Here is a 15,865-nt window from a genome sequence, read left to right on the forward strand (position 1 = left end):
ATATTTCAAAGTACCCTGTTGCGAAAATAATAAAGTTTAAGAAAAGTTGTAATTTAGGAAATCAACCGAAGTACTTGAAAGAGATTTGATAAAATATTCTAGAAATAGTCAATCTAAAACTACCACTTCTCAATTTCTTTTTAGAGTATGTTCGAGTAGTTTTTATTTATAAAATATTTATTTGATTTTGATTGTGAATATATCATGTATGATTTTAATTGAATGTTGATATTGATTGTTTTATTCATAAAATACTTAATTTCCTTAACTCAAATTTTTTATTATTATATTTCTTTTAACTTTTTAAAATTGTTGTTTAATTTTAATTGGTTGATATTAATTGTCCTTTTTATAAGATATTAGTTTCGATTGTGCATTTATTTTATATACATATAAGCCCGATTGTAATTTTACTCAAGAATAAGTTATTATATCTTACTCCACATCTTGACCATTTATTATTTTCAATCCAATGTATTAATGTGACTATTAATTTTTCTCTGTTGATGAATCTAATAGTTGATATTTGTTCCTCTCATCTCTCATTATAAAATGCTCTTACTTGATATGCTCCATATATATATAGAGGAGGAATCAAATTACACCCGAAGAGTTACACCACGAGTTACACTCGTTCAATAACTACATCTCGAATTAATATTTTTTAAATTCAACCGTTGGATTGAAACATAATATCATATAGATCATACCTATAAAGTTTGAGCTTAATCAATAATGATTTACTATATCATCAAGATATCCAAAGATTAACGTCAAAATGAGCTTTCATTTAACGTTAATTTTAATGTAATTCAATGACATAGTAAATCATTATAGATTAAGCTCAAACTTTATAGGTATGATCTATATGATATTATGTTTCAATCCAACGGTTGAATTTATAAAATATTAATTCGAGATGTAGTTATTGAACGAGTGTAACTCGTGGTGTAACTCTTCGGGTGTAATTTGATCCCTCCTCATATATATATATATATATATATATATATATATATATATATATATATATATATATATATATATATATATATATATATATGGGATGTATCCAGTAGGAGGGATTTTAAATAAGAGATAGGATGATTTATTAATAAGTATTGGATTTGATAAATGGTCTTGATGAACATTTATGGACTTAACTTCATCAAGATCATTTATCAAATCCACTGGTTATTAATTAATCCTCCTATCTCTTATTTTAAAATCCCTCCTACTTGATACATCCTATATATATATATATATATATATATATATATATATATATATATATATATATATATATATATATATATATATATATATATATATATATATATATATATATATATATATATATAATCTTCACAACATTGAATTTTCAAAAAAGAGAAAATTAACTCATCTATACCCAAAAGGCGAAGAAAAAAAATCAGTTTCATCTACAAAAGAAAATGTTTTTTAATTCATATTTTTAGTTATATTGAAAATCTAAAATTTAATGGGTCATTTATCAATGAATTAAAAATAAAATATTAATCACAATCTAAATAACTTTTAAAGATTTCCAACTCTTCAATTTTTTCTATATATAGAAAGAAAAGAACAATTAAATTTTGATCATTCTATACCATAGAGTCATTATTATAATATTGATAATTTTTTTTTACTTTTTATTAAATTTATCATTATTTTTTATAATAATTGATACACTTGTATTCGAAAAATAAAAAAAATAAATTAATTATGGGACAAATGTTTATCGTTGATAAATATTTAAAAATAGAGGGAGATTGATCAATAAGACTTAGGCAAATGATAAATAAATGATTTAATTATCAGAGTAGTGTTTATACGGGGGAAAGTTCTATTGTTATTTAAAATTGATATTTCTTCTTAAATTAAAAATTAAAAACAATAATTACATGATTATGTATTATATAATATTTATGTTAATAAAAAAATTTTTAAAGGTGTATAATTGATTTTGTTTTAAAATAGATATGACAAGATCTATAAAAAATCATAAATTAAAATTTATAACGTTTAAATTTAAATACGCTGTTTCGTGTTCAAGAAGAAATGATAAAAAAGTAAGCTATTGATCTAAATACACAAATAGTATTTTTTTTTTCAATTAGATAAACATATTTATATTACTATACAGAAAAATATACGGAAAAATGTATGATTGATTCAAATATGAGAAATACGTGGTTTGTTTTGATTAGAGTTATTTTTTATAATTAATGTAATGATTTTAAATTTATACATCTCATTAATATTTTTAAATTTATACATCTCATTAGTCTATTTTTTTTATAAACAATAATTACTATCTGAAAAAACAATACGCGTGCCCGACCAAAACCCGTGCGTATGCACGGGTTTGTTACTAGTTCCTGTATAAATTGGACAACCTGAAAAGCAGTATTTCGGTTCTTGAATTCAGCAACCGGACAACCCATAAGTGAGTATTTTAGTTTTTTTTTAAGTTACCAACTGGACAACTCATGCTTGTGTGTTCTGGTTTTTAATCTTTTAAAAAACACCAAGCGGACAATCTAGGGGTGTGTATTTTGGTTTTTCCAAATTAACAATCGAACAACCGATCTCTTGGTTATCCGGCTCACCTTTTTTTATATTTTTTTATTTTTTTTTTATATTTTGTTTATATAAACAACCCAGCAGTGTGTGTTCCGGTTTTTCCAAACTAACAACCGGACAACCGATATCTTGGTTGTCCGGCTTATTTTTTTATTATTTTTTTTATATTATTTTTTATTTATATTTTGTTTATATTTTTTAATGGTTCGCAGAAGAGGAGGTTTAAACGACGGAATGCACCGAGGAGGAAGACAACGTCGACAGGCAGCGTATGATGGCGAGGAACATCAGAGAGTTGCACCTGAGACTGGTTCGCAGAACCCGGGATTCCCCGGAGGACCGACCGATACTTCTCTTCTGACTAGGTATCAAGACCACGTTGCTCGCCATTTATGGTTCGGCGAGGTAAGTTAATATCTCATTTTATGTTGAATAATTTTAAATTTTATGTACTTATACGTTATAACAATATATATATATATATATATATATATATATATATATATATATATATATTACAAATTGTTTTCAGGAGAGAGTAACAAAGAGTTCCTTAAAGGTTGCTAAACATGGCAACAAACTAAAAGGATGGGTTTCCCACAGTCTCCCATTGGTAATGGATCAATGGTTAGTTAACTCCAGTCTTTCCGCTCTTCAGCATACTAGTTTGTCCAGAATAGATACAAATATATTATCTGCCTTTATTGAGAGATGGCATCCTGAAACAACATCATTTCATATGTCCTTTGGCGGAGATGGCCATTATGTTAGATGATGTTTCATGTCTTCTACATATACCGATTAGGGGTGAGTTGGTTGACCCTGATTATGTTATCACTGATCATGATATTATCACTCTGGCTGTTGAGTTGTTTGGTGTTTCATTGAGAGATGCATCTATGGAGGATTCTGCCGTTAGGGGTCCTTATTATAGGTTGGATTGGTTGAAGCAAATATTTGAGCAATAGAGAGCTGGTGATAACTTTCTCGGTGCTGCTAGAGCCTATATCATGTTGTTGGTAGGTTGTACTATTCTTGCCGACAAAACTTTTACTCTTCGAGGAAAAGTATTTACCACTATTTAAGATCTGAATGGATGTGTTATATATTGTTGGGGAAAGTGCACTGATCAACCTATACAGATACTTAGGAGATGCGACTCTTCTTCAGGTACAAAATGATTTATTTAAATTTTAATTATACTTAATTATGATTTTGTTTAAGTTATAATATTAATGTTTTGTTACAGTGTTGGATTTAGATCTTTCTAAATGGGCTACCCGGTCTTAAACGGGTCGGCTCTGGCGGGCCCTAGGCTTTTTAGAGCTAGGCCAAAAAGGCCCTGTGTAATATGGACTCGAGAATTACTAACCGAGCTCGACCCTAGATGGGCTCTGGATTACTCGGCCCTAAATGGACTTTTTTATTCAAAAAATTAAAATAAAAACTCCATAATAGTTATTATAAATAAAATTAAAAATTATATTATTTTAAACATAATACATTTTTAAGTACTATGTTATATCTTATAAATACTAAAATGTGTTTCTAAATATAATATATGTCTGAATTGTATAAAATAATACTTGAATATTTAACATAAGAGAAAAACTAATATAATATGATGAAAGAATGTTGATTATATTAATGTATAATATTTAAAAGAGAAAGATTGAATATAATAGAGATAAAATTTAGTGAGGTGAGAAAAATCAATATGCTATTTTGGAGTCAGACAATATAAATATTAATATATATTTTTAAATTGTATAATTATGCGTGCCTAATGAGCTATCCACGGTCCATATGGGCTAGCCCTAATGGGTAACAGGTTTTTTAGCGCTGGGCTAAAAAAGCCCTGAAAAATATGGGCTCTAATTTTAAGGCCCGAGCCCTATAATTTTTCAGGCCTAGCGGGCCGGCCTATATGGACTAGCCCATTTTGACACCTCTAGTTGAATTCATGAGTATTTTCCAACTGTTGGCAAGAGAGGTACTTCTGGGATTTGTGGTATGGGTAGTCCACTTCCGAGGGCGGTGAGATGGGAATATAGGCGAGAGACACAAAAAGTTGATGCAATTTGAGCTGTGTTAGATCTATTAACCCCTCGTGATGTCATTTGGCGGTCTTTTGGGGATCACAGACAACACCGTTTATTTGATGATATATGTTTGTTCAATGGTGATTTGAAATGGTATGGGACTGTTGTGCTATATATACCTGATAGATGTTTGCGTCAATTTGGATACATACAGTACATATCGATTGCACCTTCTGATGTAGACATGCTTGATATAGATGTTGAGTGGACTACATATGTGTAGAGTTTGTTGTAGGTGATCCAGACCCCACATGGTACCCCAACCGTTTTTGCCACCAAACCATATGAGACGGACGATGATTACTTGGCATGATATTGTACGGTATCACATCCTCGTTTGATAGCAACACCACGAGATCAGGCGAGGGAGGTACGAGTTCCTGTCTATAACGAAGGACCCTCATATCAGAGGTTATCTTATATTTCACATGAGCTTTATTTTTACTTACAATGTCATCAGGCATAGCAGGATGACAATGAGTTTGTTGAGATATTTCGGGCACTCCGTATAGCACAGGGCGGACCATTACCTAGGGGTGGACCAGTTACTTATGATGATGAGTCTGACTGATGGCATGTTTTATGTTAAGACTTATGTTTTATTTTTGAGACTTATGTATTGTTTTGAGACTAATGTTATATTTTGAGACTTATATATTATTTTGAGACTAATGTTATATTTTGAGACTTATGTATTATTTTGAGACTAATGTTATATTTTGAGACTTATGTTTTATTAAGACTTATGTTATAAAGTCAATTGTCAATACAATATAATAAAAACTTACTAAGTCAATTGTCAACAAAATATTATAATCTAACATATTAAAATCCGAAGGGTCACGATAAACATCATATCCCACATGTCTCTTCTCTTTCTTCTTCATCCCTCTTTTGGTTTTAATTTTTTTCAGGCGCTGGACACATCTTTGTTGTAATGGGATAAGCAATTTCACACACTTTACTTTTTAATGCTCTTTTACCTATAACATCTAGTGACCTGAACCTTTTCCACATTTCATCAATTGCATTGGTCATGTTCAATTTTGATCCATCATCTGCATCTACATCTTGATTACCTTCCATACTTAGCTTCCTCCAATGAATGTGAATAGTCTCAATTGGTATCAGATCACCACTCAATGTATATCTCCCTAACTCACAAGCACATGGTAAACCATATACTCTTCTATGAGTACACCAACACTTTTGAGTGTTTGTACCCACCACGTCAATCCTCAACTACTCTTCAGTAATGTGCCTCAATGCAACTCTTGATACTGAACCACGCAAATTCTCATAAAAAGGACTAGTGTGTGCATGCTTAAATTCATAAAAACTCTTCTGAAATGAAGCTCTAATGTTGTCCAATTGTATCTTGATATTGTCATTCATAGCCTCCCAACATTTTCATAAATCACCTAAGTTGTTCTCTAACATTTGCTTAAGTTTCCAATGCGCATACTCCACCCTTTAAATAAATAAATAAACTAATTATTCGTAATATTATGATAAAGAAACCATATCGATAAAATCATATAAACATACCTATTAGGTGTGGTGTTGCCTAAATGTAACACTTGATTGATCTATGCTTTAACAAATCTATGTCTATGGGGAGTCAACCATGTGTCATTCACATAATCAATAAAATCTTTGGAGTCAACACATGCATGCTAAGTTGTTTCAACCTTTGATGGTACTCCATCTCATCACTAGCCCTTACAAGTTCATACCACATTTTTTCCATAGTTTCTCACATATCATCCACAACATATTCCTTACACTTTGATTTCACATTTTTGTTGATGTGAAATCGGCACAACAAATTAGTTGTCTTTGGAAATATTGTTTAATAGCTTTCATCAAAGCAAGATCTCTATCAGTCAACATTACTTGTAGACAAAAATCATGCTTAGTAAACAACTGTTTCAACTTATCCAATACCTAACAAAAATTCTCTGTTTGCTCAGATTCCATATAGGCAAATGCAACAGCAAATGTTAACTTAGTTGATGTAATACCAATTATGTCAAACAGAGGTTACCTGTACTTGTTTGTCGTGTATGTGCTGTCCATAATCAATACAATAGGAAACATATTCAACAACTTCACTGATTCCGGATGAGCCTAGAAAATATCTCTCACAACTTCTGACTCATCTTTTTTCCTGCTCCAGTAAACATGACCTGATTCTTCTAACAACTTGAACAATTATTGCATTTTCGTTCTGGGACCCCTTATGTCTTTTTGTATCTTACTCTTATGTTTGTATATTTCCGTGATCCAAGTGACATTCTCCGGGTCACACTCATGCAATGACAATAATATGTGTCTTGGTAGAACATGGTGTTTTGTCAAATCAACAATATGATGTTGATCATCTGCATTTAGTCGACTTATGAAAGCATGACCTTCAAATCTATCAGGTAAGCCATGGTTGTGAACTCCACATTTTACATTGATCTTCCATTCATAACCATCTTTCAACGGTGTTGACCTAATTTTGAAAGGACAACCACATTTCTTACTAGCACTTTGTGTTTCACTATCTCCTTCTTTGTATTTTCCACCTCTATTACAACCAAATATTAATTTGTCACTTCTTTCTCTCTTGTCTGTTTTGGTATCTGAACGAGTTATTATAACTCTCACTTTATTTCTAATTTCAACCTCCCTAATCCATCTTGTCGCCTCTTCTCGTGTAGCAAAATTTTGACCAGTTACAAAAGCATATGTTGTATCCGCGCATATCTGATTTACATCACATATCATCAACGGAGGACCCACACCAGTGAATTAAAATTAAATAAAATTAGTAATTTAAAAAATAAAAAATACCGAACCGGAATACCAACAGATGGGTTACCCGGTTGTTAAAAAAATAAAACCGGGACACACAAAACTGGGATTTCCGATTTGTGCTAAAGTGAACTGGATAACTTGTTCATAGGTTATCCATTAGGAAAAAGATACGAACCAGAATTCTACATGTTGTGTTATCCGGTTGGCATGCGTAGTGTAGACACTTGTCAGCTTCGAATTACCCAGATGAATAGTAAAAGTAAAAAAATAAAAGTTAAAATAGAAAAGGACAAATTTAAAATATTTTCAAAATTGTAGGAGTATCGGGATAACGGTTGGGGTGCTAGGTCTAATTTTCTACTACAACCAAAGAAAATAGTAACGACAAACAAAAGAGAGTATGGGAGAAAAATATTTTTAATGTATATTAATGAGTAATTTTACCTCCTTTAAAGACTATTATGTTATATTTATTTTTGTGGAAGTGTTGTTTTTTTTGTTAAAAAAACTCGGGTCCATTATTAAAGAAAAGAAAAGTTAAGCACATGGAAATGCTTTTTTTCATTCTTAAGGGTGCATCCCATACTTTTAAAAATTTTAAAAATACCTTTTTTGAATTTGGAGATATATTTTCGGATGCATATAAAATCATATCAAACTTTGTTATTGTGAACATGGTAATTAAAATCGGATCGAACCGGCCGGTTCAACCGGTTGGACCGGGAACCGGTCTTGAGTACGGTCCATTCAATAGTAAAAACCGCAACGCTTCAGAATCGGCTTATAAACCGCAAAATCGGACAGAAATCGAGAAAATCGGACATAACTGGCGGTTTGACTGGTTTTCTATGTTGAATCTTTTTTCATCTCGGACTAGAAAAGAAGTACTAATGGCATATTTCTAGGGAATATACAGTGTTTTAAGTGAAAGAATGTTGATTTGATTTGAATCTAAAACAAAGATACAGTGTTGCTGATATATAAGAAGAAAGATATAATCATGAGTGAGAAGAAAAAACGCAGTCACTTGTGAGAAGAAAGAAGGATATTGTGTCAACACACTCAACACTCATGTAACTTTATTAAATGGATTAGGGTTACTAGTATTTTTATTATTATTTTTAAATAGAATTTGGGCTTATTGTATGCATTATTGTATGCAGTCCATGGTACATATTTATCAACTAGTCTATAACTAATGTTTCTTTATGTACATTATAAAATTTAAAAATGATAATAAGAAATTAAATAAGTTATACATATTTTCATTTATAAAATAACTATTGATATTGATAAAATGTAATATAATCTTTTAGTATTTATAGGTATTTATCATTATTTTTTTAAATTTGTTTTTCTTATCTAAATTTAATTTTGAAATTTAATTTTAAATAGTGTCAAATACATTTATTATTGTTATTATAATAAAAACAAGTATTTAATTATTACCGGTTGAATCCCGGTTAAACCTCGGTCCAACCTTTAAACCCTGAACCCTTGTATAGACTGGTTTGATCTTCGGTCTGATTTTGATTACCTTGGTTGTGAGATCCACCCCATTTTAAATAAAATATGGTCCAGAGATGTATCTCCGTATAAAACCCGAAAATGTCATTCATGTGTATTTGGAGATACGTCTTTGAAATACATCATGTACTCATTTATGATATTTTTATTCGTTGAGTTGGTTTAATTAACGACTCAGTGATGTTTTCGGAGATGCATATCAAGAAATGTCAAGCGAGAAAATAGATAAAACACCACCTTGCATGCATTACTATAATAAAAAATTTCACCTCGGACGCAAAATGCAATTAACCTCGTCTACAGAAACTAGGTAACGAAGGGCGTCATGAAAAGCTTTCACTTTACCCCTCGTTTAATAAAAAATCGAGGGGTTCATTTATATGCACATGTGTTCGAACCTTAGTATCTACGTTTTTATTATTTTCAAAACTAGTGCATGATACCTCTTGGTTTATCAATAAAAACGAAGGGTAAGATATATTTTAAAAAATCATTACATTGTTTACATAGAATATTAAAGTAAAAAATAATTTTCCTAAAAATCTAATTTTAGATTTTCGAATCATTGAATTTTGAGGTAGATCAAATGTTGGATGTCAGATATTCTTTATGACTTTTATATGCATTTTATGATATAAAATTTAAAAAAAAATGTTAGATAAATAAATAATTTTCTGCTCAAATAAATATTTAAGAACACAAACCTTAAACCCCAATATTTTTCTACCTCTGCAATCCATCATAGAAAAATTTTCATAGCAAATGCTATTGCAAACCTCAAAGTGGTAAATAGTTTGAGCACTTCATGATGTTTCATTATCAATTTTTGATATTCAACATTTTTTTATGAAAGTTTTTTATGTTTCACGCGGATCACTAATGGTAGTGTCTTGAGCGTTGATACTAATGAAATGAACAATGATGATTTGCTTAAGGAGGGTGATCAATATCCTCAATAATCACATTAAATTATCACCTCAATTTTGACAAAAACCGAAGTAAAATATGTTTACCCCTAGTTTTAGTAGAAAACCGAGGTGAATAAGTTTTAAAAACCGAGGTAAATAAGGTTTTTTAAATATTACATTCTTTACACATAATATTATAATACATTGATTACAACAAATCCAAATTCATCATCATCACTGTTATTTTTGGAGAACAACAAATCCAAATTCATCATCATCACTGTTATTTTTGGAGAACAACAAATCCATATTTTGTTGCATATGTTGTATGCATCCAACTTGTAATAATTATTAAAGGTTGATCTCCCTTCTTTATTTTAGAGATGTTATTTCTGCACTTACCATTCATCGCAGAGAATTTTTTCAACTTTAACTTGAAGTATAAGATTTCACTATCAACTAAAAAATATGAGATTTTGGATGATTTTATCATTAATAAAAAATGATGGATCTAAGTTGTTATTTGTTAATTATAGTACATAATTTTAATTTTTTTATTCATGTCTTTGATTACAATTGTAAGTAGAATATAATATTTTGTATAAATATTCTACAATTAAATACTGAACTTCAAAACATAATTAAAAATAATAATGAACTTCAAAATAATTTTGTTTTCTCTATAAATTTATAAACACAACATATATTCTTTACATTTATAATAAAGAAATAATAATAATAATAATAATTAAATTGGTTATTATAATTCTTAAAAAGCAACAAATCTATTTTTTTCCTTAAAATATAATATAATGGAATTAGATTTTGACATAGACTAGTTATAATTAGAAGAATGACATGGAATGAAAAATTAATCTAATCCATTAATTTGAAATTCTCCATTTTCATAATAACGAAGTTCTCATGAAAAAGTACAATTTCAAAATAAAGTTTTTATTTTAATACTTTTAACATGTATTATTAAAATACAAGTTAGTATTTTAATTCTCTTCAAATACATCAATCAAAATAAGATGTCAAATTTAATTAAATATAAAATCATAAATTTTATACTTTGACACGTAAATATAACATTGGAGTCTCTAACACAAAAACTGCTTCACTTTAATAATGCATAAAGAACATCATCACTAATCATTTTGTTTAAAGTGGCCCATTCAAATCTTAACAATAATTCTATTTTTCTTTTTCATGGTTGCTAGCTAGTATTAGAGTTTATTTGGTAAGGTCATAAAAAGAGCTTTTAGCTTTTACCTTTTCAGTTCATATAAATAAAAAAGCTCTGTTTGGTAACTGTTTTTAGTTTTTATAGCTTTTAGCTTTTTTACTAGCTTTTGTGTTTTTTTTGAAAAGCTATTTGAAGTAGCTTTTGAGCTTGTAGCTTTTAGCTTGTGACTTTTTCTTCCATTTATACCTTTATTATTTTAACAAAAATGTATTTTTACCCTTCGATATATATTATGATTCAATGTTTAATGTTTTTTTTTTTAATCTTCAATGTTTTTAATAACATCTAAAGTATACAATAAATTTTGAAATAGTGTTGATAATTTTCAAGTTAGTGAAACGTAATAGAAAAATCAATGAGATTAATTGAGACGAAGAAAATTAAAATTTTGTTATATTTTAATGGTCTAATATTAAATAATAAACTTATTTTTATCATTCATTTTGATTAATCTAATTGAATTCAAATTTCATGTATTTCGTTAAATTTATTTATATAATTTATATACAAATTTAAAATATTTTGATGTTTTTTAAATTTGTCACATATATTAAAATTGCTTTGTAAGTTTGTATTAATATATTTATTTTTATTAAATATAAATTAATTTAATAATATAATAATATAATATGATAAGATAAATAAATCACAAATTTCTTAATAAGAATGTCCTTTTGTGTCATTTTATATTTATCAGCTAGTGTAACAGCTAATTTACCAAACACTCAAATTAGCTTATCAGCTATTAGTCACCATCTACCAGCTATCAGTCACCAGATATCAGCTACCAGTTACCAGCTACCAGCTAGTTTTACCAAACAAAGCCTAAATCAACCAGACAATTTTTACTATTTGATGAAGATGCTATTCTTTTATTTTTATTTTTAAATACTACAAGTAAAGTATTTCAAGTGAATTTACCAACACATTTAATTCCTAATCACATAAATTTCATGACTCGCTGTACTATCAATGAATTATTATTTTATATGACAAGTGTCACAAAAAAGACGTACTAACTTTAAGGAAGAATAAACCTTAAATTTAGGGGGAGGTGGAATCTGAAGTGTGGGACATGATATTGACCGATACATGTGGAGAATGTTTGTTTCATCATAATAATACTATGTACTACGAAAATAACTTGTCTTCTCTTTTGCTCATGCTTAATTCTCTCGATTCACTCCTATCGTTTAATGTTTCAATCGATCTTAAGTTTGTTCAATCTCTCATGTCTATAAATAATATTATTATTATTTTTTTTTTTTTTGGAAATCTTGGTATCCGGCCGGCCTTGCGACCGACTAATCCAAGAGGGACCAATCCCACCGTCCACTAGCGGGGGCCCCATTTAAAGCCAGAACAAAGTTCTGTATGGACTGGCCCACACAAGGATTGATAGCACCCAGCAGGATTCGAACTCAGGACCTTGAGAATAAATAATATTATTTAAGGATGACAAACGGACATGTCTATTCTATTTAAACTTATTTTATAAAATCCGCATAAAAATACAGCTTACATAGTACATTTATGGCAATACAATATAACCTTTGATTGGTTACTTAGATGTATTCCTCACAGCAGATGATTTGGTCTAAAAACAATGACACAAATGTCACATTCTCACCAAGTTTATTGGAACGTGTTTGGGGATATATAGTGTACTCATCATTCGTCATTGACCCTATTCATCAGAGTAAATAATCGTTCATCTTTCTCTTGTTCTACAGACATAATTTCAAGTTTTTCGGTTCAGATTCAGCACAAAACTCAGCAACTGTCTATAGTATAGTTCAGGTTCAGCACAAGAAAAGCAAAAATGGGTTTTCTAGAGCTTTTGGAAGCGGCTTCTATGCCGGTTATTCAAGTTCTGCTTATTAGTGCATTGGGAGCTTTTATGGCTACTCACTATTTCAATAATCTTCTTTCATCAGATTTTAGAAAATCCTTAAACAAGGTAACATATTCAAGCTAAGTTCATATGTTAACAGGACTAATTCTGCAACATGATTCTAACCATTTCGTGCATTAATTGATCTCGACTATAGAATTGAGATTAGTTGGCCAAAATCAATATATGTGTCACATACTACGGATTTGCTGCATTTTGTGAACTATTGCATGGAATGCAAACCTATTTCAAACTTGATTTACCTATTTTGCAGGTTGTGTTCTTTATATTCACCCCTTCACTCGTGTTTTCAAGTTTTGCCAAGAGTGTTTCACTTGAAGACATGATCTCATGGTACACGTGCCTTTTAATTTTCATTAGTATTGTCTTAATTGGTTATGTTAATTTAATGATTTGTTAATTGTCTATTTATACAGGTGGTTTATGCCTGTTAATGTTGGACTCACATTCTTAATTGGAGGAATTTTAGGATGGATACTCGTGAAGTTACTAAAGCCTAATTTGAAAGTCGAAGGTCTTATTATTGCTGCATGTTCATCGGGTAAATTTTTTGTTCGGATCTTTAATGCACGAGGACTCTGATAGAGTTTGTAACACAGTTGTTTTATCTTGGAGAAATCATGGTTTATAATTTTTTTCTACAATTTTGGACAGTGTTACGAAATATTTTAAAGAGAAGGATCTAGTATGTGATTCACCGTAATAATCTCTTTAGTGGCGGAAACATTTTTTAAACGATTTTAAGTTCCCGTTATGATCCTATATTATGAGTTTTTTTATCTAAAATGATCTGATTTCATGAGTTTTTCTTTAAATTAATCAGGAAACGTAGGAAACCTACCTATTGTGATTATCCCTGCAATATGTGATGAGAAAGGAGGTCCATTTGGTGCACGAGATGTTTGCCACAGTCATGCATTCTCATATGCATCTTTCTCTATGGCAGTAAGGCTTCATCCTGTTCACATTTAGTTTAATTTCGATACAATTTCAATGCAAAAAAATTTACACTATCAACAAATCACAACTAATGACACATGTGACTTTAAAGTTGTTGTGATTAACGTCAAATATTATTAATGATCTGACAATCATAATTATTTGACAGAGTAAATATTCTTTATAGTGACGATGTATATGAGTTTAATTTCCGCATTGAAATATTTTGATTACATTAGGCTATAAGATATAGTGTATCCATTTTATTATATTGTCTTTTATTTTCAATTATAGCTTGGTGGTATCTTCATATGGACCTATACTTATCAAACTATAAGAAGCAGTTCAATGAGATTTAAGGCACTTACTGAGATCGTAAAGGCACCAAACAAAGATCATGAAGGAAATGCAGATACTCCTCTTCTTAAGAGAAAAGACGATGAAAACACAGCGATAGAAGTGGCACCGTCGAGTTATATTGAAGACTCCGAAAGCCAAATTGTAAGGCCTATTGAACAAGATTATGAAATATAAATTATAGACAAATGTCAGTATATTAGATTGTTATGAAATGAATGTTCATCTGGATTTTCAGATTCATGAACAAGATCGGTATATTGTATTGAAGAAGGAGAATCAATCATTTCTCGCTAGAACGATAGAAGTTCTATGCGATCTTGTAGCAGAGCTAACGTCACCACCAGGAATCGCTATAGTGAGTTTTTTTTTTCTCTTTCCTTCTTTCTTTCTTATACTTTGTTACATTCGTTCCAAATTTGAAATTCAAATCTTCCATATTCAATCATCAGTTTTTCGGTTTCCTCTTTGGCGCGGTCGCATGGTTAAGAAACCTAATCATTGGAGCCAATGCTCCATTGAGGGTAATCCAAAACACACTTGTATTACTTGGGTAAGTTTCTTAAATTTCTGATGAAAAACAATTAGTCCTAAAAATTTCTACATATTTTCTAACCATGCAATTATTTGTCGAAACTAAATACTTTGCAGGGATGGAACAATCCCCTGCATCACACTTTTACTTGGTGGAAACCTCACTCAAGGTATCAGAAAAAAATATCTGATAGCAGAATTTTACGAATTCAGTATCCAAAAAATGGTTTTGTTTAGTTAACTTTGTATTGAATTTGCAGGCTTGAAATCGTCAAGTGTAAAACCATCGACACTCATCTGCATCATCGTAATCCGGCTTTTCGTGCTACCTTTTATTGGATTATTTATTGTTAAAACCGCGGCAAATTTTGGCCTTCTTCCGGTGGATCCTTTGTTTCAGTACACTCTAGTGATGCAATATGCAATGCCACCAGCAATGAATATTAGTAAGTAATTAGACTCATTCATGCATATAATATATGATTATGTTATTGGTCCGAAATTCTAAGTTTGAAATTGAATGAAATATGTTATGCAGGTACTATGGCACAGCTGTTTGATGTAGGAAATGAAGAGTGTTCTGTTATTCTGTTGTGGACATATAGTGCTGCAGCCATAGCACTCACTGTTTGGTCAACCTTCCTCTTGTGGCTATTATCTTATTAATGTGCATTCAGTTACCGAGTTCCGATCTAAGATCGGTTTGGTTTGGTTTGGTTTTCATCATATGTTTGATGTAAATTACAAAATGTTACATTTGAGTTTGAGTTTTCTATAAACAGTGATGAAAATAATAAAATTTATTTTCATTGTTTCAGTACAAAAGTTTGGCAAATAGAACCTAAGATGAAAAAAGAATCACCTCTCCTGTGTGTATATAAGATGAAAGTTTTGAAAGTTATTCTAGTTATAATGAAAGTATAAA

The 15,865-nt window shown here is 30.0% G+C and overlaps 1 protein-coding gene across 1 annotated transcript; it reads left to right on the top strand.

Moving 5' to 3' along the window:
* Positions 1 to 12,733: 12,733 nt before the first annotated feature.
* LOC131646715 (protein PIN-LIKES 7-like) lies at positions 12,734 to 15,865 on the top strand. Its single transcript, XM_058916685.1, has 10 exons — positions 12,734 to 13,155; positions 13,364 to 13,443; positions 13,527 to 13,651; positions 13,934 to 14,055; positions 14,344 to 14,550; positions 14,645 to 14,764; positions 14,859 to 14,959; positions 15,058 to 15,110; positions 15,201 to 15,386; positions 15,479 to 15,865. The coding sequence occupies exons 1-10, from the start codon at positions 13,018 to 13,020 to the stop codon at positions 15,604 to 15,606; spliced, it is 1,260 nt and encodes a 419-aa protein (XP_058772668.1). The 5' UTR covers positions 12,734 to 13,017; the 3' UTR covers positions 15,607 to 15,865.

Source organism: Vicia villosa, linkage group LG2 (assembly GCF_029867415.1).
Source record: "Vicia villosa cultivar HV-30 ecotype Madison, WI linkage group LG2, Vvil1.0, whole genome shotgun sequence".
Lineage (NCBI taxonomy): Eukaryota > Viridiplantae > Streptophyta > Magnoliopsida > Fabales > Fabaceae > Vicia > Vicia villosa.

Bases quoted from the DNA above. Each gene is read 5' to 3' on its own strand.
- LOC131646715 (XM_058916685.1), top strand. From the start codon at position 13,018: ATGGGTTTTCTAGAGCTTTTGGAAGCGGCTTCTATGCCGGTTATTCAA. The intron at 14,056-14,343 runs GTAAGGCTTCAT...TTTCAATTATAG, and splicing joins ATGCATCTTTCTCTATGGCA to CTTGGTGGTATCTTCATATG. The intron at 14,765-14,858 runs GTGAGTTTTTTT...TTCAATCATCAG, and splicing joins CACCACCAGGAATCGCTATA to TTTTTCGGTTTCCTCTTTGG.